This window comes from Furipterus horrens, unplaced genomic scaffold (genome assembly GCF_987537825.1).
Source record: "Furipterus horrens unplaced genomic scaffold, mFurHor1.1.pri manual_scaffold_11, whole genome shotgun sequence".
Taxonomy (NCBI): Eukaryota; Metazoa; Chordata; class Mammalia; order Chiroptera; family Furipteridae; genus Furipterus; species Furipterus horrens.
Genome location: NW_028327181.1, coordinates 77,604,269 through 77,629,124, shown reverse-complemented (window position 1 = coordinate 77,629,124; position 24,856 = coordinate 77,604,269). Strand labels below are relative to the sequence as shown.

Genomic DNA, 24,856 nt, shown 5'->3' with positions numbered 1-24,856 from the left:
GCCAAACCGTGGCATTGGGGGCCGGAGAGGGAGCATTTCTCGCAGTAGACATCAAGACCCAGCCAGCCCTTCTCCCCTCCTCCCTCGGGCGCGGGGCTGTGAGGCTCGTGGAAGCCGGCCGGGTTCCTGTCAAGCCCGGGGAGGAGGGGCGGGTGCGGGCGGCCACTACCTCCCCGGGACGGGCGGTACCACCTCAGCCAGGAGGAGAGGGCCTGGGGACGCCAAAGCTGCTGTACCGCTGGGGGTGCAGGGTGCGGAGCCGACCTGCAGCTCCCTCGGGGTGGGGTGGAGTGGGCGGAGCGTGGTGCGGACGGAACCACCGGGGCGGGGTGGGGAGGTAACGGGACGGGCGCGACCATGGCGCGGTGAGAGAGCGGGGGTGGGGATCGGTCCCGGGGAGGCCTGGGGCCGCTGGCTTGTGTGCCGTCTCGGCCTCCCCCCATTTTGCCGCCGCCCCGGGCATGTCGTCCAACTGCACCAGCACCACGGCGGTGGCGGTGGCGCCACTCAGCGCCAGCAAGACCAAGACCAAGAAGAAGCATTTCGTGTGCCAGAAAGTGAAGCTATTCCGGGCCAGCGAGCCGATCCTCAGCGTCCTGATGTGGGGGGTGAACCACACGGTAACCAGCTTCCCTGTGCGCTCCCACGCCCCTCGCCTTCGCTCCGCGGGCGCTGCTAGTGATCCCCGCAGCCCCTTGACAAGCCACTTGCACGCCCACCCAACCCTTGCACGCCGTCCTGGTCTGGTGTGCACTCCCCGCGCGCCACGGGAGAGGCCTGGTATCTTAGTGCTGTGCCGTCGCCGCCCCCCTTCTCTCTAGCCCCTCTGGCTTCCTGCGTCTGGTGTGCTCGCTTGGGGCCGTCCCTGGAGCACAGAGGAAAGGCCTGGGTGCGGTGGAATCGCCCTCATCCCCTCTCCCTCTCTTCTCACCTCACCCTGTTTGTTGCATGTGTTTTTCCCCTTGTTCCTTACAACCCACTGCCTGCTCACTGTCCAGTTGACAGGGCAAGTGGCATTGGCCAGCTTGACTGTTCCTCTGTTTCTGGTCGTTTGGTGTGGCTGCTCGAAGTTTCCCATCCTCCAGACCTCCTTACCCTGACTATGGAAATCCTTCCTGGGTTTCCTTTTTTCTTCTTGAACAAGATGTATCAACTGGAAAAGCACAGGCTTCCTTGAACCACAGACACTTTACCAGGGTCTTCCTGGGTTAGGGGGAAGAGAGAATGTAATCATTTGAGAGAAGGTGAGGCCTGATTATAAGGAGAATTCATAGTAGAAATGTCTTCCTGCATTCTCCTGTGGTGCTCATGTCAAAGACTGACTTCTCATGTATTTAACTTCCTATTGTATAGTCACGAAGGGTGTGATAATGCACGGTGATTAGGTTGAGAGAGGTCCCCTGGATCCTTGGGGTGCTTTGAGATTTTCCAACAGCCCCTGGCAGGAAGCTGGAGCCCAGCCCAGTGTTTGGGCTGGAGGACTTTGTTTATGTCCTGTTTGTTTGGGGTCTTTCTTCCCCTTCCAACCACTTGCCCCTTGCATTCTGACCATTTCACTGTGATTCCCTATACCAGGAACGAGCAGAGGAAGTAAAAGGACCAGAAACAACCAACTTCACCAACTAAAAGTTTGGAATGAGGAAGATGAAGCTAATGGCCTGGATTTCCTCTGACTTTCAGTTCTTTAGTCCCCCGACTTTTCTGAGTACTTGAAATTGCCCTTAAGACCAAAGGAGGACGGAGGGCCCCAGGGCCAGTAAGACTTTGCTTTGCTTTGATAGAGGAACCTTTGGTTGGTTTTCTGATAGGGAAGTAATCAGTCTGCTCAAATGGAAGCATCAGGTGGAAGTCTGAATGGAAGATGTATAAACTGTAGTCTGAGCCAGGGTTCTAGATCTTTGCAACTAACACAGAAAAGCACTTGTGTATGGTGAGGTCTTTGCTGGTTTCTTGGTCTTGGGCAGGTTACTGTTTCAGTACTGGGGTGTGAGGGTCCTGGCCGGCATAGGGAGTGCCGCTGCTTTAATGCCCAGACCTCTGGGAGCTGCTTCTGGCCGATAGTCCAGCAGAGTTTGTTCTTCCTGCTGCCTCGGAGGTCATTTGACAACATTGCAAGGGAATCTGGGTCACCAAAAAGTGAACCCTGTGTCCCCGCATAGAAGTCAGTCCTTTGTTATGTTATGCTGCCTGCTTTTCACTAGAAAGCATCCTGTCTGTGCAGAGAACTAGTAGAGATCTGAGAACTAGGACCATTGCAGCTAGCTAGAAGGGTCCTTGGGTCCCATATTTTATACACAAAGAAATGGAGGCCCCCGGTGGAGGATTAGCTTGCCTATGGTCACACCAAAAGATGCAGCTCATTGTCCAGCGCTGTGGGCTTTGCTGGCCAGTGGTGGTGCTTGAGGGACAGGTCTCATTTTCTTTGCCTCCTGTTCCTTGTCGTCTCTCTCAGCCCAGAGCCAGGACAGTTGGGAATTATGGTCCTGTTAGAGAACCTGAATGTGTGCTCCAGTGTGTGTGCCTGTGCATGCCAGTCCATGGGAATGTGTGTGGTGCTTGGTTTTCTGATAGGCATGTAATCAGTCTGCTCTAATGGGAGCATCAGGTGGAAGCCTCTGGATGGCAGATGCATAGGTATCTGTGATTCCTACTCTGTTGGACTAGGCAGTCACCCCTCTTTCTTTGCTAACTTTCAGAAAGTTCGTTTGAAGGCTAGCTGGAAGGGCATTGACTGTAAGTCAGAGTCTCGGCTCTGGGCATAATGAGCAGGCACCTTGGGAAATGCTCTAGGCCTCACTACCCTGGACAGGCTGAGCTTCAGGGGGTCAGTTAGTCCCAAGTTTTATCGCTTCAACTCAGGCTGCATTAAGTCTAGTACTTAAAGGTCCCCATTTGGGAAATGGAGTCACCTCCCCAGAACAAGAATATAAAATCTTACAATTCTCTAGGGGGAGGTCAGGACCACATTGTTCTTAGTGAATTGCTGGCCTTGCTTGGAGATTACCTTACTTCAGAAGCCCACTATTGCAGTGTTGTTCAGTCTGAGGTTTCAGATCTCACCTTTCCTTTGATTCCTTAGTTGCTCACCCATTTAGGCATTTAGACCACGATGGTTTATGGCTGATGGTGTATGAAGTGTGAAGGATGAATATGTCTTTATCTATAGTAAAATTAGTTGCTCTCTCATGAAGTGGTTGATTTACTTCTAGGTGGGAAAAAAGAGGCTTTTGAGTTCCCTGTGGTCATATGAGCTGCTCTCACGGACAAGAATACGACTCCCCTGGACGTGGTGGAGGGACACTGTGTAGGAAACAGGGAGAAAAATCAGAAGACTTTGAATCTGTCAGGGGAGAACTAATAAAGAGAAGAAACCAGTGTTTCAGTGGGTGAAAAACTGCTCAAAGGGTCTGTAGTTAGGGATGAGAGAGCCTTCGAGAGGGGCGGGGCATGGAGACCAGAGAAGACAGACCCAGCTTGATGGCCCGTTGGCCATTTTAAGAACCAGGTGTGTGTGAAGCCTCATCCAGGTAGATCAGAAGGACTAGAAGCAGCCGATGGTAACTCTATATTTAACCATTTGGGAAGCTACCAGCTTTGTTCTTCAAAGTGGCTGCACCATTTTATATTTCCACCAGCAGTGTATGGGGGGTTCCAGTCTCTCCACATCCTTGCCAGCACTCTGTTAATTGTCCCTCTTTGTTTATTTTGCCATCCTAGTGGGTGTGAAATGTTATCTCATTGTAATTTAAAATTGTGTTTCCTTGGTAACTAGTGAAGTTGAGCATTTTTTTTCATGTCCTTATTGGCCATTTGTATATTTTTATTGGAGAAATGTCTATTAAGAGCCTTTGCAGAAAACAAACAAGACCCTTTGCCCATTTTTTAAAAACTTTTTGCATCTTTTAATTGGATTATTTGTCTTTATTATTGAGTTGCAAAAGTACTTTATATATTCTGGATACAAGTTCCTGATCAGATACATGATTTGCAAAATGTTATCTCATTCTTTGGGTTATCTTTTCACTTTCTTGATATTTTCTTTTGAAGCTTACGTTTTTAATTTTGATAAAGTCTAACATCTGTTTTCTTTGGTTGTTTGTGCTTTTGGTGTCATATCTAAGAAGGCTTTGCCTAACCCAAGGTTGTGAAGATTTTTTCCCTACATTTTCTTCTAAGAAAAACTCTTACAGTTTTAGCTCTTAATCTAGATTTGTAATGCATTTTAAAATTTTTTGGTATAGTGTGGGAAAGAGTCATTCTTAAGTCTACTCATTTATCTCCCACATTTCACCCTCATTATGTTCACTCATTTTTTTTGCTTAATGCAGACCCAGAATCTCCTTTGCCTGCTTTTTTTTTCTCTTGCTCTGCTTTAAAAATCTTCAGTAAATATTTCTGCTCTAGTGAGACCTTTGGTTGAATCTGTCCTTTAGCGAGCCTCCCCACTTCATAGAAACATTGGGACTCAGCAGGAGGAGAAGAAAAACCAAGGCATAAAAGGGGTGAATTTGTTGACCCCTGTGGCTCTCTTGTTCTGGCCTTTCCCTCTGGAGTGTCAGGTCTTGCTGAGGCTCCTTGGTATTGAGAGTGTAGTTCCCAATACGTTGTGTTTTCTGATGGTGGCAGGTAACAAATGATTGTCAGTGGTGGCCAGCCCATTGCTGAGTCACCCACGGAACCCTGGGACATGTCAGGAAGCCTTTATGTTCAGCTCATGCCTCCTGGGTAACAGTTCCAATGAAGGTCACACAAGGAAGTGAAGGCTTTTAGACTCAGAAATTAACCAGACTAGAACTGGTGACTGAATTTTTATCTCCAGTAGAATCAGCATAGAGTGAACTCTCTGATTCTAGGTTGTTCCTCATTTAGTTTAGTTGACCTCCTCATTTTCATGCTAATGTCTCATGGAGTTAATTGTGTGGATAATCCAAAAACCATTTCCATGATGTGAGATAAACTTACCATCCCAATATGTTGTATTTGGTGAGACATTTGAATGCATTTGCATTTCCCAAGTGCATTTCTGCTGAAGGTGGAAGAAGTTGGTCCAGAAATGTGATAGATAGTAAAGGAAAGGCACATCTTTCTGATACATTGCTTCAGTCATGGCCTTTCATGCTTGAAGACTTTTAGTCACTCACTTCCCTTTGTCTGTCAAATAAAGTTTATTCTTCTCTGCCTAGCATTTAAGATTCTTTACAGTCTGGTTGTAGCCTCAGTAGCTAATGTTAATCTTCTCTCCCATCCTCCAGAGCGTGACCCTTTGGTATGGTCACACCAGCTTTGCTGTATCTTTTTGTCTTTATCCGAATGTTAGCCATCCTTCAATCCCCTTTTTCTAGCCACCCATCCCTCCATCCAACATCTGTTGTGCAACTACTGGGTGCCAGTCATGCTGGGGACAAAATAATGGGTAAGATAGTCTCTTTCTTTGTAGCGGCTCACAGCCTAGTGGAGAAATTCAACACGTAAAGGAATAATTACCCAAGTTAATCTGATATTTAGAATATAAAGATGCACAGAGGAATAAGTAATTAAATTAATCTGCGGAAGACAAGGTAGCTATTGCAGAGGAAGTCATTTAATCAGATCTTGGATTGTTCGCTTAGCTTTATTCCTTTATTCTTTTTTTTTTTCTTTTTAAGATTTTACTTATTTTTAGAGAGAGGGAAAGGAGAGAGAGAAAGAGAGGGAAGAAATATCAATGTGTGACAGATACATTGATCAGTTGTGTGCAACCCAGGCATGTGCCCTGACCAGGAATTGAACCAGTGACTTTTCAGTTCACATGCTGGCACTCAATCCACTGAGCCACACCAGCCAGGGCCCTTTATTTATTCTTGCTGCCACAGTCTATCACCTGAACTATTGTAATGGGTCCCATAAATGGTCTTTCTGCTTATTATCTTTGCCCTTTTTATCCTTACTTGATTTTGATTTCAGAACTACCTTTTTGTGTCACCCATCTGATTACGTGAATTCGCAGACTTGAACCTGAGAGGACTTCCCATTGCCTGCATAGTCGAATCCAAATTTATCATATAGTGGACAAAACTAATTCAAATCCAGGCTCTGCCCTTTATTATTAGTATAGCCTTTGAGTAGTAATTTTTCTGAGTTTCATTTTCCTTTTCTATAACATGAGCACAACACTTTCCCTGAAGTTATTAGGACAGAGGCAAGGAAAGGAAAACACTACCCTTAGTCAAGGTAGCTGTCCATAAGAAGCATTGCATGACACAGTATAAAGAGCCCAAGTTTTGTCACCAGAGAGACCTGGGAGCAAATCCTGCCTCTGTACCTGCTATCTGTGTGACCTTGAACAAGGTACCCTGAACCTCTTTTGCAAAATCAAATTAATAATGTCTTATGTGACTATTTAAATTTTTTTTAATTTATTGATTTATTAGCGAAAGAGAGGAAGGAAGATAGAGAAATATTGAATTGTTGTTCTACTCATTTATGCATTCATTGGTTTATTCCTATAATATGTGCCCTGACCAGGGATCGAACCCACAACTTTGGTGTATCAGAACAATGCTCTAACCAACTGCACTACCTGGCCAAACCCCTTATGTAATTATTAAATATAGAAATAATAGTAGAGAACAGACTATATTTGATATTATGATATATATGATATATAACATATAGTAATAAAAAGTACTGGCCACTCATAGGCATTCAATAAATAGAAGCAGCTGTTATTTATTAATTGATAATATGCTAGACCGTTTATCTATCTAGGAAAGATAGATGTATTTCTCTCTCCACTTTTATTTTTTTAATTTTATTTTTCAATTACAGTTTACATTCAATATTATTTTGTATCAGTTTCAGGTGTACAGTACAGCATAGTGGTTAGGCAGTCATACACTTTACAAAGTGGTGCCTCCAATATTTCAGGTACCCACCTGGCACCATACATAGTAATTACAATGTCATTGACTATATTCCCTGTGCTGTAGTTTTCATCCCTGTGACTATTTTCTGACTACCAATTTGCAGTTCCTCCACTTAGTTCTTCTGCCCTATCCTGCCACCTTATAGACTCTCTTCCCCCACTACCTAAAATGGGAATATACTTTCACAACAGTCTTGGTTCTGACTGTTCTCACAGCCTGGGATTCCCTTCCTCCCATTTTTTGAGAACTAGGCCTTTCTCTGTGACTTCCTCTTGCAACCAACTCTCTTACTTCTACTCCCAGTCAGAATCAATCACTTCTTCATCTGGTTTTCCATCTCCCTTTATTCAGAACTCTGTAGCACTTATGACGTTGTATTAGTTATTAGTTGTCTGTCTTCCCAGCTAAAGAGAGAGATGTCTTTTCATTTTTTGTAGCCCCAGCCTCTGGCACAGTACTGGCATATATAGCAATGCCCTCAATACGCTGAAAAGAAGTAAACTGAATAGAAGTTTGGCAGAGTCTAAAGTCAGATCAGGAAAAACCTTAAATGTGAGGGTAAGGAGTTAAACCTTGACCCTGAGGTTGATGAGGAGCCATGGAAGATATTTAAGCAAGGATGTAACATGATCTTGTACATTCTTCCTGAGTCAAGTGCTCTTGGCAATAGCAGGAGGGGCATTAGGTGCTGTTTCTAGACTGATGAGTGAGGCTAGGAGTCTGACTCTCTGACCATACTGACCTCACCCTCTTCTGAACATCAGCTATTCTGATGTCTGTCCCTTTGTTCTCACTAACTTGTATGCTACTTGCCTTCCAGTTTCCCTGTATTACGGGTTTGTCTCATCTCCCTAATAAGAGGATAAGCCACCTACTTTTGTGTGCACGTTTCTCCCACTGCACGCCCCCTCCTCCCTAGCATGAAATGAAGTAGGTAGTAGATATTTCAGTAAGTGCTTGTTCAATTGAAATTGAATAGGATTCTCTGGGGATATAAAGTTTAGCCCAACTAAAAAAGAAGTACAGCTAATCCTTAGAGTGAACTGTCTACATGTGGTCCAGTGGAAATGAGGGATAAGTCTACACAGTTCAGATGTATGGATTGTTCACTAATATATTATCTCAGGAATTTCTTGCTATTAGGTTGTATAGTCAAGAATAGAGGTGAAAGGAGAACTAAAAACTGACCAATTTAATAACCGTTCAAACTACGCTGCACTGAGTTACACAGAGGATTAATGAATAGAGCATTCCTGAATAGCTCCTGTTAGACTATTTCATCCTGGCTAAGGGGCAGTTGAGCCCTCTCAAGCGAATGTTTCAGTTTTTTTCTAGTCCTCTGGTATAAAGTCCTGGCCTTGGCACTGAGTTTGGATATTATACTAGCCCAGAATCCATTAGTAGAAAATACTAGAACGTTTGGTGTAAAACTATACGCTCTGAACCAATGGTACATTCTTTCTAGCATGATATGAGCTAGAAAAGGCAGAATTGCAAAAGACCACGAAATTCTTTAACTCTCAGAACCAATCTTAATATGCCAGGAAGAAGGAAGTGGAACAGCTACCATGAATTGTTTCTGTTGGCAGAAAAGCAAGGAAGTGGAATGGTTTCCTCCACAGGCGCACACTTAACAAACAGGTTCCCTTGTGAGCCCCCCTTGGAGTGGGAATTGGTGTGGCTTTTTTTGTTTGTTTGTTTGTTTTTGGTGGCCCTTTACCCAGGGGCAGGCATCACAGACCTGGATGCTGAAAATTTTAAGTATACAGTTTGATGAGTTTCTACAAATGCATATCTACCCATGTAATTAATCATCACTCCAAACAACATATAGAACATTCCTATTACCCTAGAGTGGCACCTCATGTTCCTTTATAGTTAGCTTTCCCCCAGCCCAACCCAGACAACCTGTTACTGGATTTCTCTTACTATAGATTCCTGTTCTAGAATTTCATATAAATGGAATCATATAGCATTTACTCTTATATCTCTGCCAGTTTTTCCCAGCAGTTTATATTTGAGTCTCTGCCCCACTGGCAACTTACAACACTACCCTACTGTCTTCCTCCTCCCCATACACTGCTGTGCCTTCCTTAATTTCCCCATGTGTCAGCTGGGTTTTTCACCAACTCCAGAAAGGTATCATTCCCCAGCCCAGTGACTGCATACACTTGAACTTCCTCCACCTTCTGATATTTCTAAATAAAAAAGGTTTGGGACATAAAAGAGGCAGCAAATTAAATGCTGCCTCTAAATGAAAAAGGTTTGGAACATAAAAGAGGCAGCAAATTAAATGCTATTTCCCCCCATTTATGCTTCTGGAGGAGTCCTAATGACTGGGCTATTCCCTCACTGCCACATGAGCCTCATTGAGATAATAGGATTTTCAAGGAAAGTATCTGGGAGACCGAAGGCTGTGCTCCCTCCTCCCTATCCATTAAGTCAGGACTAAAGTTGCCTTTGTAAATCCTGAATGCATTAGTGGCAACTGTGTTGAGGGTCAAACGTCAAATACTCTGCTGTGATGGGAGAGGACATCTGTGGCTAATTAGCCCACTAATAGGCAAGCTGGGAATGGGGAAGCGCTGGATTTGCCCTCTCAGCTCTGCGCCAGTGGGAAGCCAGCTCCCTGTCCAGGCTCCAGCGGACTGAAGGGAGATGAAAGACAATGAGGAGGTTTGTTTGCAGTGGGGGCAAAGCATCCTACCCTATCTCCTCCAGGTCAGCATAAGGCAAGACACAGCTTTAGAAACTGGCCCTGCTTTAGTCAGGAGAGTTAAGAGTGAGCCAGTGGCCGGGTGTCTGCCTCTTCTGCACACTTTAAATTTCATCCTTTACTTTGGAGATAAAGAGTTATACACCCAGCTCTTCCTGCCCTAAGCTGATCTCTTGAGTGACCCACAGTTTGTGTGAAACTGTTCAAAGGCTTCAGGACTCACGTAGGTTGGGTGACATTTATTCATTGGTCTGTTTATCATTGCATTTGACAAATATTAATCTACTACCTGCCATGGGCGCATCATGGGGCCAAGCACCATGGAGCCCCCAAAGATAACAGTCTTGCCTAGGTTATAGTCTAGCAGGCTTACGAGGTGTATAAGCATTAACTACGATGAGAGAGGCTGTGAGGTGACCAAAAGATGGACAAACCAGGAATTCTAAGATGGGAAGGAACATTTGGGGTCTAGTCATGGAAAGCTTTGTGGAGGACGGACCTTTTGAGCTGATCCATATCAGGAGGGGAGAATTTCAGTTGGTGGAGAAGATGTTGGGCATTTATTGGTGAGATGGTGGCATCCACATTGTAGCATGCATGTTGTCTCTCTGAGACAGGTGACCTCCTTGCTGAGAACCTCCCTTTCCCCTTGCTTTGCAGATCAATGAGTTGAGCAATGTCCCTGTCCCTGTCATGCTAATGCCAGATGACTTCAAAGCATACAGCAAGATCAAGGTGGACAATCATCTCTTCAATAAGTAAGTAGCCTATTGAGTGGGCGCAGGTTTTGTGGGCAGTCCTTTCCCTCAAGGCAGAGAGCTTCTAAAACCTTGTGTAAGGCAGGGCCAAGCCAGCACCTGGCAGGGTGTGACAGCGACACCTGGATCACAGAGCTGAAAAACTGGCCGGAAAAATGCATTCATTATGTGCCTCTCTCCCGGGTTGTCTTGTCATCTCACTCCTTTATCTGCCTACCTCCATTGTCCTCGGAGCATGTGGCTCAGCCCAAGGTGATTGATCTAGGGCCAGTTTTGGAAGAATTGAGCCGGTCAGGAGCTGAGGTATCTCGTATGAGGCTGACAGCAGTGGCCCTATCTTGATCCTGGTCTGAGGCAAGAAGCTGCCAGACATGATCCTGGCCTGGGATGCAGCCAAGCTCTTTTCTCTCCAACTGGTGTGTGAACAATAGGCTGAGAACGGTGCCTGAGGGTGCTCTCCAAAATAATTCTTCCCACTTTTGTCCATTGTGGCTTCTTGGATTAACACTGGGGTCTGAAGGTTGTCTCAGGCTTTATGGAAGCAGCCACCTCACCTGGCGTGGTATGGGGCCTGCTTAAGCCGTCTGGAGGCCTTGCTTTTTATCCCACTCTGGGTCACCCCCTAAACTGTTTGCTGTTCACTCTTCCTTTCTGCATTTGAATCCTGGTTCCACTCTCCATTGTTCCACAGTCCCCACCACCTCACCAGCTGGGCTCTGTCACCCCACTAGTCTCAGACTGTTAGCTGGAGGAGCAGCTTGATTTGAAAATGTCCCTTAGTGACCTCTCTCTGCCATAGTAATAACATCTTATTCTAGCAGCTGTCTTCTTAGCTGCTGCTTGCTAAGCGGCCACCTGTATAGAAAAAAGTCTCCCGTGTTTCTCTACTTGCACATTACTGCGCTTCTGTAGGACACCAGCTCGGTGTCCTGCAATTCAAGGTAGCCTCAGGTCCCATGAATTAAGGGCTCAGTCCCACAAGGCTGCTGCCTCCCCACCTCAGATGCTGTCACAAGTCCAGGTCGTCACCCGTGCTTCTGATCAACCTCTGCATATTGGCGGTTCTCACAACCCTCCCCCTCGGATTCAATTAATTTGTTCCACTGGCTCACAGAATGCCGGAAAACAGTTGATTTACTAGATTACTGGTTTATTATTAAAGATTACAACTCAACAACAGCCAGATGGAGGAGATACATAGGGTGAGGCATGAGGAAAGGGTGCAGAGTTTCCATGCCCTCCCCATGTGCCCCCTCTGGCCACAACTCCACATGTTCACCAGGCTGGAAGCTCCTGAACCCAGGAGGATTTTATGGAGGCTTCATTATGAAGGCATGATTAATTAAATAATTGGCCTTTGGTGGTTGATTCAACCTCCAGCCCCATCCCCTCCCTGAAAATTCCAACCCTGTAATCCTGGTTGGTTCCCCTGGCAACCAGCACCCAGCCTTAGAGGCTTCCCAAAAATCACCTCACGAAAATAAACTCGGGTGTGGTTGAAAGGGGCTTGTTATGAATAACAAAAGATACCTTTATTGCTCTTATCACTTAAAAAATTGTAAAGGTTTGAGAAGCTCTGTGTCAGAAACAGGAATGAAAACCAAATATACGTTTCTTATCACATCACAATAACAGACCACCCAGGAGAAACAGGCAGTCAGCCCTCTGCCTGGAGGTAGGAAAAGAGGTTCTGTCCCAGAGGTCAGGGCTCTAGAGGTGGGCATTGTGCCACTGCCCATTTTAGGGTCCATGACCGCTGGTGAAGTTCCCTCACCTGACATCTTGGTCTGAAGTAGAGCATCCAATCTCTTATTTTCTTTTATCTTTCTTTATTCCTTTGGTCCTTTCAATGACTGCTGATGTGCTAGTTATTAAACTACAGCAGCATGTACTAGAAGACAGGTATAATAGGGCAGACTAGTCTGCCTTTGTGAGAAGCTACTGCTATTTATATATTTTTAAGTTTTCCAGTGAGACTTTATTTACAAAAATGGTGGTTGGCCAAACTTGACCCATGGAAGCCACTGCTTTTTATTTCCTTGTCGTCTATCATCCTGAAAGAGTCAGAGGAACATATTTCTGAAAGGGAGTTCCCAAGCAGAGTGACTATTGTCAATGTGGAAGATTTGGAGGAGGCATCACTTCCAGGCTTCTCTCCCCTCCTGGGAGCCTGTGGACGGACTGCGGACTGGGAAGGGTGGAGATTCGGGCCAGCGAATGAGGCTCCATGAAAAGATGGGATCCCAGTCAAGTGACTGAGGATCTCCGATTTAAAGCGCACTCCTTCTCCATCCCAGTGGAAGGGAGAGGCTTCCTGGATATAACCAGGATGTTTTGATAGGAACATCCCCAGAAGAGAAGGTCTCTTTAATGAAAAAGGCCTTTCCCTTCAGCAGTCAGACTGAACCAGCTGCAGTAAGTACAGTGCTTGTGGAGTGGGGTCTACACTCAGTCTCACGTCCTGGCAGGTAGGTTTTTTCCTTTAATGTAATTTTATTGACAGATAACATGCACTCCAATAAAAAAGGTACACAAATCTTGAGTATACAGCTAGATTAATTTTTACGAGGTGAACATACGGTACGTAAAGTTTTTAAACTTATGTGCCCAGAATCACCTGGAGTGTTTAAAAATGAAGCTTTCCAGACTCACCTCCAGAATTTATGTGGCCTGGAAACTGACATTTTCAGCGCTGTGGATTGTGCAGATCCCAGTGGTCTGTGGACCACACTTTGGGAGTTCTGCTGTGAGAATTAAGTGAGCAAGAAGACATTCACAAGGATCTGCCTCTGCTTTTCCCTAGGGAGAACCTCCCCAGCCGCTTTAAGTTTAAGGAGTACTGCCCCATGGTGTTCCGAAATCTTCGGGAAAGGTTTGGGATTGACGATCAGGATTACCAGGTACTGGTGTCTTTGCAAAATCGGAGGGATTAGCAAATGGAGTAGGGTCAGGAAGCCACAGGACAAGTAGAGAAAAAAGTGTCTACTGTTCTTGTGCTGTGTCTTCCTGTCCTGTTTCTCCCCGGCCCAGGCACTCTTTTCCTTCTGTGCTGGTGAGCCCTTGGAGGGGTGTGGGCCTTGGTGCTTCTTATGATGCCTCATGGGCTCAGGCTCCTCTCCCTGGGGGGAGACGGTGGGAGGGAGAGGGTGTATGGGAGCTGTTTCACTGTAGTCTGACATTCCCAGTCTAGGCTGAAGAACCCTCCTCCTTCGTAGTTTGACTTAAAGGAGAGAGAATTGTTGCCAACGGGAGATGAGGCCTCTTAAAGCAGATAAGACAGATTAGAAAAGGAAGACTTCAAGGGTAGTGTAACTTCTTGCCAGGTATGAGTACCACCTCCTAAATTGTCCCCTGTCCTGATGTTGGGAGGGGCTAGGTATGGCAGGGAAACTGCCCCTTTCAGGGGGTGATAATGTCATAGGGGACTTTGTCCTATTGGGAGGAATCAATCCCAATATTCAATCCCAATATCAGGGACATTATAGCCTGACGTGTAGTCTATGGTTTCTGTTACTTCTCCACCTCTCCCCTTCCCTGGACCTTCTTCCCTTTGCAGACAGCCCAGTGGTGAAGGTGGGAGAATCTTCCACTTCACCTTGGTAGCACTAAGAACTAGAGCTGACTTTCCATTGCCTGTGGGGGGGGGGGGGGGGAGGAGTGTACAGCCTAGTGAAATCTAAAATGGATGCCCCACTTTTTAAAACATGACTTCCTCCGCCCCACTCCCAGTAAGCCTTTCCCAGAGTAGTTCATGACAAGCAGATGGGGTGAGCCTCCCTCCCCCCTCCTCCACTCTGGAAGGCCTCCTGCAAAGGTGTATATCCTGAAGAGGAGGGTGAGGGGGATGTGAGAGGGGACTGGGACGATCTGGAATGTCTAAGAGGTACTGGGAGGTCTCTGCAGCCCCCTCTGTTAGGACCAGATCCTAAATGGAATCATGACCTGATTGGAGCCTGAGACTTTCTCAAAACTTCTTGCCACTGTTACAATCCCAGGTAACCTGCTCAGGCTTCTTCCATGGTCGCACCTTCCCCTCCCCTCGGCCATCTAGCCACATCCTCTCAGTGTCTGCCTTCTTTTTCTAATAGCCTTGTGGGCAAATGACTGAAAAATGCAGGGAGGGGACTCTGTACTCTTGGACTACTGGTGATTTAGAGAGTCAGAAAAGGCTGCCTGAAAACGAGGCAGGGGTAGAGCTAGCCTTCCCACTGGGCTTGAGGCCTCTAAACCCTCCTGGTAAAAGGACCAGGCTGGGAGCGTGAGGCCCTCAGTCACATAGCCTACTCAACATTCCCAGACTGGGGACACTTTTTAGGGGTGTGTTCCTTTAGTTTAGAGCACCCCTCACCACTTCAGACTTCAATTTCCCCCATGAAGGCAATGCTCCCTTCTCATGAGGACGTGTTAGGTGAAGGTGAAGAGTCAGGTCCTAGGTAGGAGACAAGGAAAAAGCTTAGGGAGGAGACATTTCCGTGAGCAGTTGCCACATGTGTTTTCTTGGGAATAGGGACAGGTGGGATCTCCCTCCCTGCCTTGCCTCCCAAAGGTCTCCTCCCAGCATCTGCTTGATGAACACGTCTCTCTGCTCTCTGATCCTAATGGGCATGGGGCCTCGAGGAGGATAAGGGACAGAACCAGAAAAACCACTCAGAACTGCCTAGTAGCCCTGCACAGATAAGCAGGAGTCTGAAGTGAAGGGAGAGGTATTGGGCAGAGAGGTGAGGACCAACTTCCCACGTTGGGAAGGCTTTTCTAGCATCAGGGAACATACAGGGAGAGGAGATGGCTGTTTATCACTTCTTCATGCTCGACCTCTTGAATATTTCTAAGCTTTGCTTTGGTCACTCCGGGACACTGGAAATCACCTCAGTCTGCCTCCTTGTGTTCCAGGTGAGGAAAGTCAGGAGTAGAGATGTTAAATGGCTCACCCGAGGGTCAGAGCTCATGTGAATGGCAGGATTAGAACCCAGTCCCTTAACATCTGAGGTCACTGTCTGGGATGAGAATGAGAGGAAATGCTTCACAGGAAATCCTCTTCCCAACGCAGTCAGGGATTAGGAACAACTCTTGTCACTCTTAAAGAAGACTCTTGGGAGAAATACGAGCTTCCTAGGAGAGAAGGGGTGGGTCGGGTCCCATCTGTCTCAGTGTTGTTGGCTTCAGAGCAATCTGGCCCATAACAGAAGACTCAGCATAAAAGTCAGAGTTCCGTCTCCTTCCCAAGACCAGCCCGCTTTTGTCTTGGTCCATCAGAATTCAGTGACGCGCAGCGCCCCGATCAACAGTGACAGCCAGGGCCGGTGCGGCACACGTTTCCTCACCACCTATGACCGGCGCTTCGTCATCAAGACTGTGTCCAGTGAGGATGTAGCTGAGATGCATAACATCTTAAAGAAGTACCACCAGGTATGGTGAGTCCGAGCCCGGACAGCACGGGGTGGGGTGGGAGAAGGAGAGAGAGCCCCTGGGAAGCATCTCGGAGGGAGACTGGTCCTCTGGTAGTGGCAGGCACCTCGTGGGAGCAAGTGCTTGGCCCTCCCTGGCATCATGTTTCTGTGAGGAGAAATGCCTATTTGGAACAATTTAAAAGGAGAACCGAAGGCATGTGACTGACTCAGACACAGCTGAACAGCTGTTTCTTGCCAGACTTGGAAGTTTTCACGCTTTGGCACCTGCCTCATTTCTTCTAAAGGTGGTCCTGTCAGCTCGGTAGGGTTGCTTTTCTTCCTGTTCCCACTCCCTGCTCATCTGGAACCTGTCCCTGAGAAAAGCAGGGAGTGTGGTGACATGATCTGAGTGCCTACCTACCCCAAGCCCTCTTGGGTCTTCAGGGAAAGCTGGCTTCTCTCCAGGGCACCTGAGAAGTGGTGAAAGGGGCTTCTGGCCTTTTGGGAATTACAGCAGAAAACCCTGAGGCATGGCACGGGTGAGAGCTTTTGCTCTGGAGCCATTCTGTTTTCCCAGACAGCCGGATCACAGAGCTGCCGCTGCGCCTCCCTGCCCTGTGGCTTTCCCATTTCAGCCCACAGAGGCCATGCAAGGCCTAGATTAGTGATGTTCCTGCGGTGGGACCCCAATAATATGAAACCAAAGGGGCTTTGCAGTGCCTGCTCAGCTTCTCACTGTTATGCCAATTGGGGGTGGGGGTGGCTGTTGCCTGTTGTGAGGCTAAGGAACCCCGTGACTTCACATAACCCAGTTTAGAATCCCGGGCAGGGAGCATTTTAGCCTGGGGAGAGCCCCGTCCATCCTGGCACCTTCGTTTGTTCCTTAACCTTCTTCCCTTCCTTTCTAGTTCATAGTGGAATGTCACGGCAATACCCTATTGCCACAGTTCCTGGGCATGTACCGCCTGACCGTGGATGGCGTGGAGACCTACATGGTGGTCACCAGGAACGTGTTCAGCCATCGGCTCACTGTGCACCGCAAGTATGACCTCAAGGTAAAGGGCTCTGTTCCCAGCTCTCTGGCTGCTCTCTCAGAGGCTCAGAAGGGCCACGACTCCAGCTGCCGCATAATGGGAAAGCCAGAACATATGTTTGGCATGGACAGGGGACTCTGGAGTTGATAAGCCTAATTCTTGTGGGCCAAAGGCTGTTTGAAGTCCAGGTGACAGTGACAGGAGGTTATTTAAGCCCCCAGTGTACCATATTTATGTAACAAATGATGTTCTTCAACGCCTGTCAGTGGGATATGCACAGTAAGGACGGCAGTGTGGGACAGGCTGTTCCGAAGCAGGCACCCTGGCCTCTGTCCAGTCCCTAGGGACTGACAGCACATGGGAAAGAACACATTTGTGCTTGTGAACCCCAGAACTCTGCTCTTCTGGAACCTCACTTCCCGACTTCACTGGTCCCCTCAGGCCACTCCCCCTGTCTCTGCTGTAGCCACACCGGTTTCCTGCCATTCCTGCAGTGTTTGTGCTCTCTGCGTCCCCAAGGTCTCACCTAGGCTGCCTGACATTATTTCCCTTCCTGCCCTTTTCTCTGCCTCCACCTTCCCCCATCAAATTACTTCCTGCTTGCCCTCTGAGCTCAGCTCAAATATCACTCGTTCCAGGAAGCAGGCCTTGGCCAGTGCCCCTCTCCAGTCCAGGCTTCTCCCTGTGCTTGGAGCTCCCAGAGCATCCTGTCTCCTCTCCTGTGCCACTTAGCACCATCGTAATGAATGGGTTAATTAATTGTGTAACTAGTGCTTAATACCTGCCTCCCCTGTTAGAGGGAGAGTTCCCTAAGGGCAGGGACCGAGTCTCTGGGTACAGCCCTGTTTCCTGAGCATGTATCTTGTAACAGCTAAAGCACTGTAAACGGTCCGCGACAGGGGGGGGTGAAGCAGCTGCCGCCTCCTGGCCACTCCAGGATTCCAGCTGGCCCGGTTTGGCTCACCTACTGCCTCCCCCCAAACACTGGTGCACGTTGTCCTCCCGCTCAGCGGGTTTTGCCTCAGCTGGAGTCCTGATGGCTCTTATCCTTTCAGGGTTCTACCGTTGCCAGAGAAGCGAGTGACAAGGAGAAGGTATGCTGGGACTGAGTGCGGGGTGGGTCGGCTGGAATGCGGCTGTCCTGTCAGCTACCCGGTTCCTTCCCCCTTCCCAGCCCCTAGGCCACTCCCCAGACGTGCCTCCTGTCAGACCTTTGTGTCGCTAAGCACCTCGGCCTTCCTGGATTCTTCATAGTCCTGCAGGGTTGGCAGTACCTGTGCTACGGGGCAGCCTGGGGCAGCGAGTGGCCGCCTGAGCGCTGAGGTGGCCTAGGCCCAGCAGGAAGGCAGGCTTTGGTCAGTCCTCATCGTCTGACATATGCCACATATTTGCCATCCCTCCTTGCCCAGCTTGGGTCTGTAGCCTCCTGTGCTGAGCTGTTGATTTGGCAGGTTGATCATCTGTGCTTTAAAGACCCTTCCCCTTTCTGTGCCATTGTCCCCAGCAGGGGTCCCTGGGGTGAATGAATCAGGCCACCCAGCTAATACTGCTCTTGTTCTCCCAGGCCAAAGACCTGCCAACATTTAAAGACAATGACTTCCTTAATGAAGGGCAGAAGCTGCACGTGGGAGAGGAGAGTAAAAAGAACTTTCTGGAAAAACTGAAACGGGATGTAGAGGTACTTACTAACCTTGTTTTCACCTTAGTTGAGCAGGGCCCCCTCTGGTCTCCAGAGCAGGAGCCTGTTTAAGAAAAAATTGAATTCACTACTTTCCAAGTGTGTAGACAGAAGGAAGGGTGGTGGTTTGAGCAGTGTGGGTGGTTATTTGCGCCTAAATCTGGTGCAAATGACGTTCCATTTGGGGAACACCGTTTGTGCCAGTAGAATCTTGGTAACTTAGTTAGGAATGCTTTTCCTCATCTGCTCCAACACCTTTTCAAACTCCCCTTCAGACTTCCTTTCTGGGGGTTCCCACAGGGGAGCCATCCAGCCATCAGAGTGATAGGAAACCAGCCAGTAGGACCCACCAACTTTGCCTCCCACTGGCCCCGATTCTCCACTGACCTGTAACCTTCTGTGGAGAAGTTCCTCCTCTGAGGACAGGGGTGAAATAGCGTGATATCTGAGTCACCTGATAACTCAGTGTCTCCTATTTAAATAAATTGGGAACCTGCTCGCTAAAACCAAACCCTATAAAAAATTTTAAAATGTTTTACTTCTCAACCATTTTAAGTGTACATTTCAGTGCCATTAAGGATATTCACACTGTTGTTCAACCATCACCACCATCCATCTCCAGAACTTCATTGTCCCAAACTAAAACTCTATACCCATTAAACATTACTTCCCCATTCCCCCTGCTCCCTGGCTCCTGGCAGTCACCTTTCTTTCTGTGTCTATGAAATTGATTCCTCTGGGATCCTCCTATGAACGGAATCATGCAGGATTTATTCTTTGTGCGACTTAACTTCACTTATCACAGTGTCTTGAAGGCTCATCTGTAATGTAGCACATGTCAGAGTGGCCTTCCTGTGTAAGGCTGAGTAATCCTCCATTGTGTGTGCGCTGACAGCACGAGTGCATTTTGTTTCCCATTCATCCACCAGTGGACATTTGGTGTATTAGTTAAGATTATCCAGAGAAACAGAACCAACAGGGTGTAGATACATAGGTAGATACATGGATAGATAAATTGACTGATAGAGGGATATTTATTATAAGGAATTGGCTCACATGATTATGGAGGCAGACAAGTCTCAACATCTACAGCTGGCAAGCTAGAGACCCAGGAAAGCTGATAGTGTGGTTCCAGTCCATCCAGAGGCCAGCGGGCTCGAGACCCTGCAAGAGTGCGTGTTTCAGTCTGCATCTGAAGAGAGGAGAAAGCTGATGTCCCAGCTCAGAGGCAGGCAGGAAAGGGAAGTTCCCTTTCACTCACAGGAGGGTCAGCCGCTTCGTTCTGTCAGGCCTTCAGTTGATTGAATAAGGTCCACCCACATTAAAGAGGGCAATCTGCTTTACTCCCTTTACTAATTCAAGTGTTCATTCATTCATAAGCACCCTTACAAACACACTCAGAATAATATTTGATCAAATGTCTGTGTACTTAGTGGCTCAGTCAAGTTGACACGTAATACTAACCATCACACCTGAGTTGCTTCATTGTGAGTAATTCTGCTTGAACATGGGTTTTATGAACTTCTTTTTGCTAGGAAGCTTTTCTTTAATCATTCCCTCTTACGTTTGTACCTTTATTCTAATGTTCAGTTTGTTCAGTCTTTCTCCTTCCTTTCCTGCTTTTCTCCCTACTTTGCTTCTAAGAAGAATTTATGGCAGTTTACACAATTAATTTGTTTTCACTTACATGTTACTTTATAAATTGTTCTCAGGTGGATAGGAGGGGGTGTGGTCATGGACTCTGTCTCCTCTGGGATCCCGGCCCCTTCTCTCTAGGCCCTGAGAAGGCTTTGTCCAGAGGTGCTTGGAATGGTGCCCTCACCTTTCTTTCTCTGCTGTGGAGATTCTGCTGATCTGTCATTGGAGCCTCTTGTGCTTTTAGTTGTTTTCTGGGCCTGTGTGTAGAGCCTCTTTGGTCCTGTTATAATTCTCCTCCTAGTCCCTTAGTCACAATGGTCAGTTGGACAGTTTCATGGTGCTGCAGGCTCAATTTGTGGCTGGTGGTGGCTGCTGGCTAGTTCACAGAGGATTTAGACCAGGCCTTACTATTAGCCAGACTGGAATGCTGGCTGGCCATCACTTCCATCCTGTGTCATTTCCACACTCTTTGTTCTTCTCCAAGTCGTGGAGTCATTGATCATGAGAACTGAGACACCATTCTGCTCACAACACGTTATATAGATGAGAAACGGAGGCCAAGTGCCGGAGAGGACCCCAGCGTTCCCCCCAGTACCACACAGCCTCTTTTGACCTTGAGGGAAGAGCTGAGAATGTTGGTCAGCTCTGTCATTTTTTTTTGCCAAGCAAGTGATGTCAAATTCACTAAAGAAAGGCTCTGTCATTCTTACATAGTGTTTCCTTTTCTTTTTCTTTCCATTTTTACCCTGACTAGTGACGAAGCTAAATTGTATAGTTTTTCAAACTTTGCCTATTACCTCCAGTTAGAAGTACATTTTACCTTGCAACCCAACACACACATACACACACACACACAATGAAATATTATCTACCTTTACTTCATGTTATGTACTGGATTTTTAAATTCAATTTTATAGTATTTAATAATAATTAAAAAGTCCTAGTCCTAGCCCAGTAAATTGGACTTAATACTCATAGTGGGGTGAGAGTCGTGGTTTGAAAGACACTGCTGCGTTGCATCCATCTTTCTAGCCTCTGGCACAGTGAAGCATTCCATTATGCTGTCCTCAAACTTGCCGCAGCCTCTCTCAGTCCCAGACCATGTGACTTCCTGCAGTGCTCCATCCACCTTTCCTTTACAGCCCCTGCCCGCCTGACTCCTCTTTATCCACCAGGCTGTCTCAACCTCTTTCCCCAGGGAGGCTTCCCTCCCCGCTGCTGGACTCCTGCAGCTCCTTGCCTTTGCGGGATGACCACCTTCCCCATTAGACATTGAGCTCATGAGGGCAGAGACTCTGATATACTCTGTTGTGTTTCAGAACTGGGGAACTGGTTTGAAAGGAACGCCCTTTCCTCCCCTTTCCAGATGCCACTGGGATGTCCTGTGTAACCTTTTCCTTCTGTCTCCTTCCTCCATCTCCCCTAGTTCCTGGCCCAGCTGAAGATCATGGACTACAGTCTGCTGGTGGGCATCCACGATGTGGACCGGGCCGAGCAGGAGGAGATGGAGGTGGAGGAGCGGGCAGAGGACGAGGAGTGTGAGAATGACGGGGCGGGCGGCAGCCTGCTCTGCTCCTATGGCACCCCCCCCGACAGCCCCGGCAACCTCCTCAGCTTCCCTCGGTTCTTCGGTCCTGGGGAATTTGATCCCTCTGTTGATGTTTATGCCATGAAAAGCCATGAAAGTAAGTAGGAGCTGATGCCTGCCCTGCCCACCTCAGGTTCGTGGTTTAGCTGTCCTGTGGGTGTCTGGACCACCACCTCATTAATGGCTGACTGTGGCCTCTTTCTGCCTCCAGATTCCCATACTGAGTCATCATCTGTCTTCTGGCCCCTGGGGTCCTTCTCTGTTAGGCCTTTCTTCCCCTTTCTGCTTCTCCTGGATGTTTGATGCATGGCTCAATGTTCGTGGGGTGGACAAAACCTTATAAATACTCATATTCCCATAGGGAGCTGTAAAAATCAAATAAGATAAGAGCTATGAAAGCTTCTGAGAGGGACTCTATTAATCATCTTCTCAGATCCACAATAATAGGGATCAATCTGGATCTCATATCCGAAGGGTTATAGACCCAGCTGCTTTCTGTTCTTCTCCCTGCCACCTCTTCCTCCTTGCTGCTTCCCTTCCAGGTGCCCCCAAGAAGGAGGTCTATTTTATGGCCATCATTGATATCCTCACACCATACGATACTAAGAAGAAAGCTGCACATGCTGCCAAAACAGTGAAGCATGGGGTGAGTACTCCCCGATTCCAGCCAGGCCCAGACTTTCAGGCCTCCTGCTTTAAGGAGACTCTCCTGCCCCTTTCCAAGGGCAGGGCACCAGAAGAGCAGCCTGCCTGGTTGGCTGGTGTTCCCTCTCCACCACCTGTATGCCACCCCCGGGCAGTATGGCCAATTGGTTTTCCCCTTCATTCTCTGGCCCTCAAGACTCTAAGCCCAGAAGCATCTTTCCCCAGGGCTGCTGGGCACATGGTGCATCCTATGGGCTGCCAGTCTTAGCTTGTTTACATGCCCACACTGCCCCCCAGAGGTCCATTTCCCCATGGACTTCAAGCTGCTTTCTCCAAGCAGCGGCTCCCACAGAGATCCGGAGTCTCTTGCTACCTCACCAGCACTTGCCTCTGCTTTAGTGGGTGAAGCCCTGGGGTTGTGAATCAGAGGAGGGGGCCAGGGCAATTACCAGACATAGCCACCACTTGTCGAGGTGGCCTGCCTGGTCTGAGGGGTTGTACTCAGCTCTAGTGCCAGTCCTGAGGCTTCAGAATACCCAGGCCCCTCCCATGTGCAGTCTACCAATGAGAGCCAAGGAGCTGGACCTGAATTGGCCTCTGTATTACAGGCGGGGGCCGAGATCTCGACCGTGAACCCTGAGCAGTACTCCAAACGCTTCAATGAATTCATGTCTAACATCCTGACGTAGTGACCTTCTGCCTTCAGCCAGAGCCAGAGAATGAGATATGGGGTCCGGGACTGGTCTGGGGAGAGGGTGTATTTGGGCTAGATGGGAGGGGTGGGAGCAGAGTTGGGGTCGGGGAGGGCGTTAGCAGTGTGACTGCAGCCTGTGACACTGATAGATTCTAGGGAGGCGGGGATGTGCTGTGTTTGCCTGCAGTCACAGGATATAGCCTCACCTGCTTACCTTTGATTTTCCCCCCCATTTGACCTCGGTTAAAAAGGGGGTTTCCTTTTTGTTACCTTGTAGCCTTTTGAAATACCTTGGGGCTAGAGGTGACTGTGGGCTTATTTGGGTATTACTGAAATTTCATTGCTCCAGGTTTGCTATTTATAATGATGTATGTCATCCCCTATCCACCATCCCCATCCCTGCCCTGAGTTCCCTTCATTACAGAGGCCCCTACAGACCCAGCCCAGGGTCCTCTCAGAGCCAAGTGCTCTGACACCTCATTCCTGCTGGATTAACTTTAGTTTTATGAAGGATTGTGCACAACTTCCCTCACCTTTCCTCCTCGGATCCCAGTGACCCCTTCATCTGAAATCTGCCCCCTGGCCGGGACACTCCAGCTCAACATCAGCCATCGTGGATCACAGTCAGACCTCAGAGGGGAGTGCACACATCCTCGTAGGCTGGGGAGGGTGGGGGTTGCTGCCAGGCTCTCAGACAGCTGCTTCTGAGACCCACATGATCATCACTCAGGCCCCTGTGCTCTCTTGGCCCCTGGAGTTCAGATATCTTCTCTGGAAAGCCTGCCACCCACTTTGTCAAGAAGAACTAGAAAGGACTCTTGTGCTTGAATGTTTTCTTCCCCTTGGAGAAACCCCGGAAGCTGATGATCAAAGGAGGGCTTGTGCCCTCCCTCCATGTACTTCCTTCTGACCTTCTCCCAGGCCCTCACTTGTAGGTGAGCTTTTAGCTGGGAGCATGTCTCCAGGCACCTGGGGTACTCCTTGCCGAGGTTCCTCTTCAGGCCCCAGCGCCACCATGTAGGTAATCTGACCCTGTGCCTGTGGTTTGTCACCTGGACGTTATGGCCAGCAGGGACTGATGCCTCCTACCCTGGAGTATGGTGGCCAGGCCTGAGGTTGTTTCTGGATCATTTGAGGATGTGACCCAGGAAATCCAATATGGAGGCTTGAGGTAGTATTGGACCTGGGCCCAGCCTCAGGGCTGTTTTTCCTTGAGGCCCGTTCTAGGCTTCTAGCACCTCTGCCACCCACAGGTTTCCTCAGGAGCAGCCTCCTGCAGCCTCCTTCAGGATCCCCACCCACCTGCTGAGCCTTGTTATCCAGGCCTCAGAGTTGAACTGTGTGTCATTCTGTGATGGCCTCTGAGCGGTCTGGTCTGGCTAGGAGAGAAAACAGCCCTGCACTGGGGAGGTAGCTTCCCGTATCTTCTCAACCACTCACCAGGAACTGGGGGCTTAGGATATGATAAAACTCCACGGATGTGAAGAAAGTTTGTGGGGGCATTTTGAATGGATTTGTTTCCTATGGCTCCCTCCAAACCTGGCCAAGTTCATCTTCTGGAGCAGGAACCAGCATGGTCTCTGCCTGACTTGTAGTGTTTAGGCCAGGAAGGCATGGAGACAGTATTTTTGGACTCCTCTGGGGCTGCAGGGACCCTTCTGGATGAAGCAGATGGTTCAGAAAACTGCCCTGGCCCCAAGAAGGGGCCATAGGTAGCTCTGAACGTCAGCAGTAAGACCACGAGGTGACTTGGGGAAGGACTCACGGAAAAAACAAAATTGACTTAGGAAGGGATTATATAGGAATAAGGTTT

The 24,856-nt window shown here is 48.1% G+C and overlaps 1 protein-coding gene across 1 annotated transcript; it reads left to right on the top strand.

Annotated features, from left to right (window-relative positions):
• The first annotated feature begins 352 nt into the window (after positions 1 to 352).
• On the top strand, positions 353 to 24,620 carry PIP4K2B (phosphatidylinositol-5-phosphate 4-kinase type 2 beta). The gene is made up of 10 exons (XM_090257895.1): positions 353 to 620; positions 10,282 to 10,379; positions 13,183 to 13,279; positions 15,633 to 15,785; positions 16,675 to 16,821; positions 17,856 to 17,894; positions 18,365 to 18,478; positions 21,543 to 21,801; positions 22,247 to 22,350; positions 22,958 to 24,620. Exons 1-10 carry the CDS (start codon positions 462 to 464, stop codon positions 23,036 to 23,038), a joined length of 1,251 nt encoding a protein of 416 aa, XP_090114021.1. The 5' UTR covers positions 353 to 461; the 3' UTR covers positions 23,039 to 24,620.
• Positions 24,621 to 24,856: the final 236 nt, after the last annotated feature.

Coding starts and splice junctions, on each gene's coding strand:
- PIP4K2B (XM_090257895.1), top strand. CDS start 462: ATGTCGTCCAACTGCACCAGCACCACGGCGGTGGCGGTGGCGCCACTC. Junction 21,802..22,246: donor TGCCATGAAAAGCCATGAAA/GTAAGTAGGAGC, acceptor CTTCCCTTCCAG/GTGCCCCCAAGAAGGAGGTC. Junction 22,351..22,957: donor CCAAAACAGTGAAGCATGGG/GTGAGTACTCCC, acceptor TCTGTATTACAG/GCGGGGGCCGAGATCTCGAC.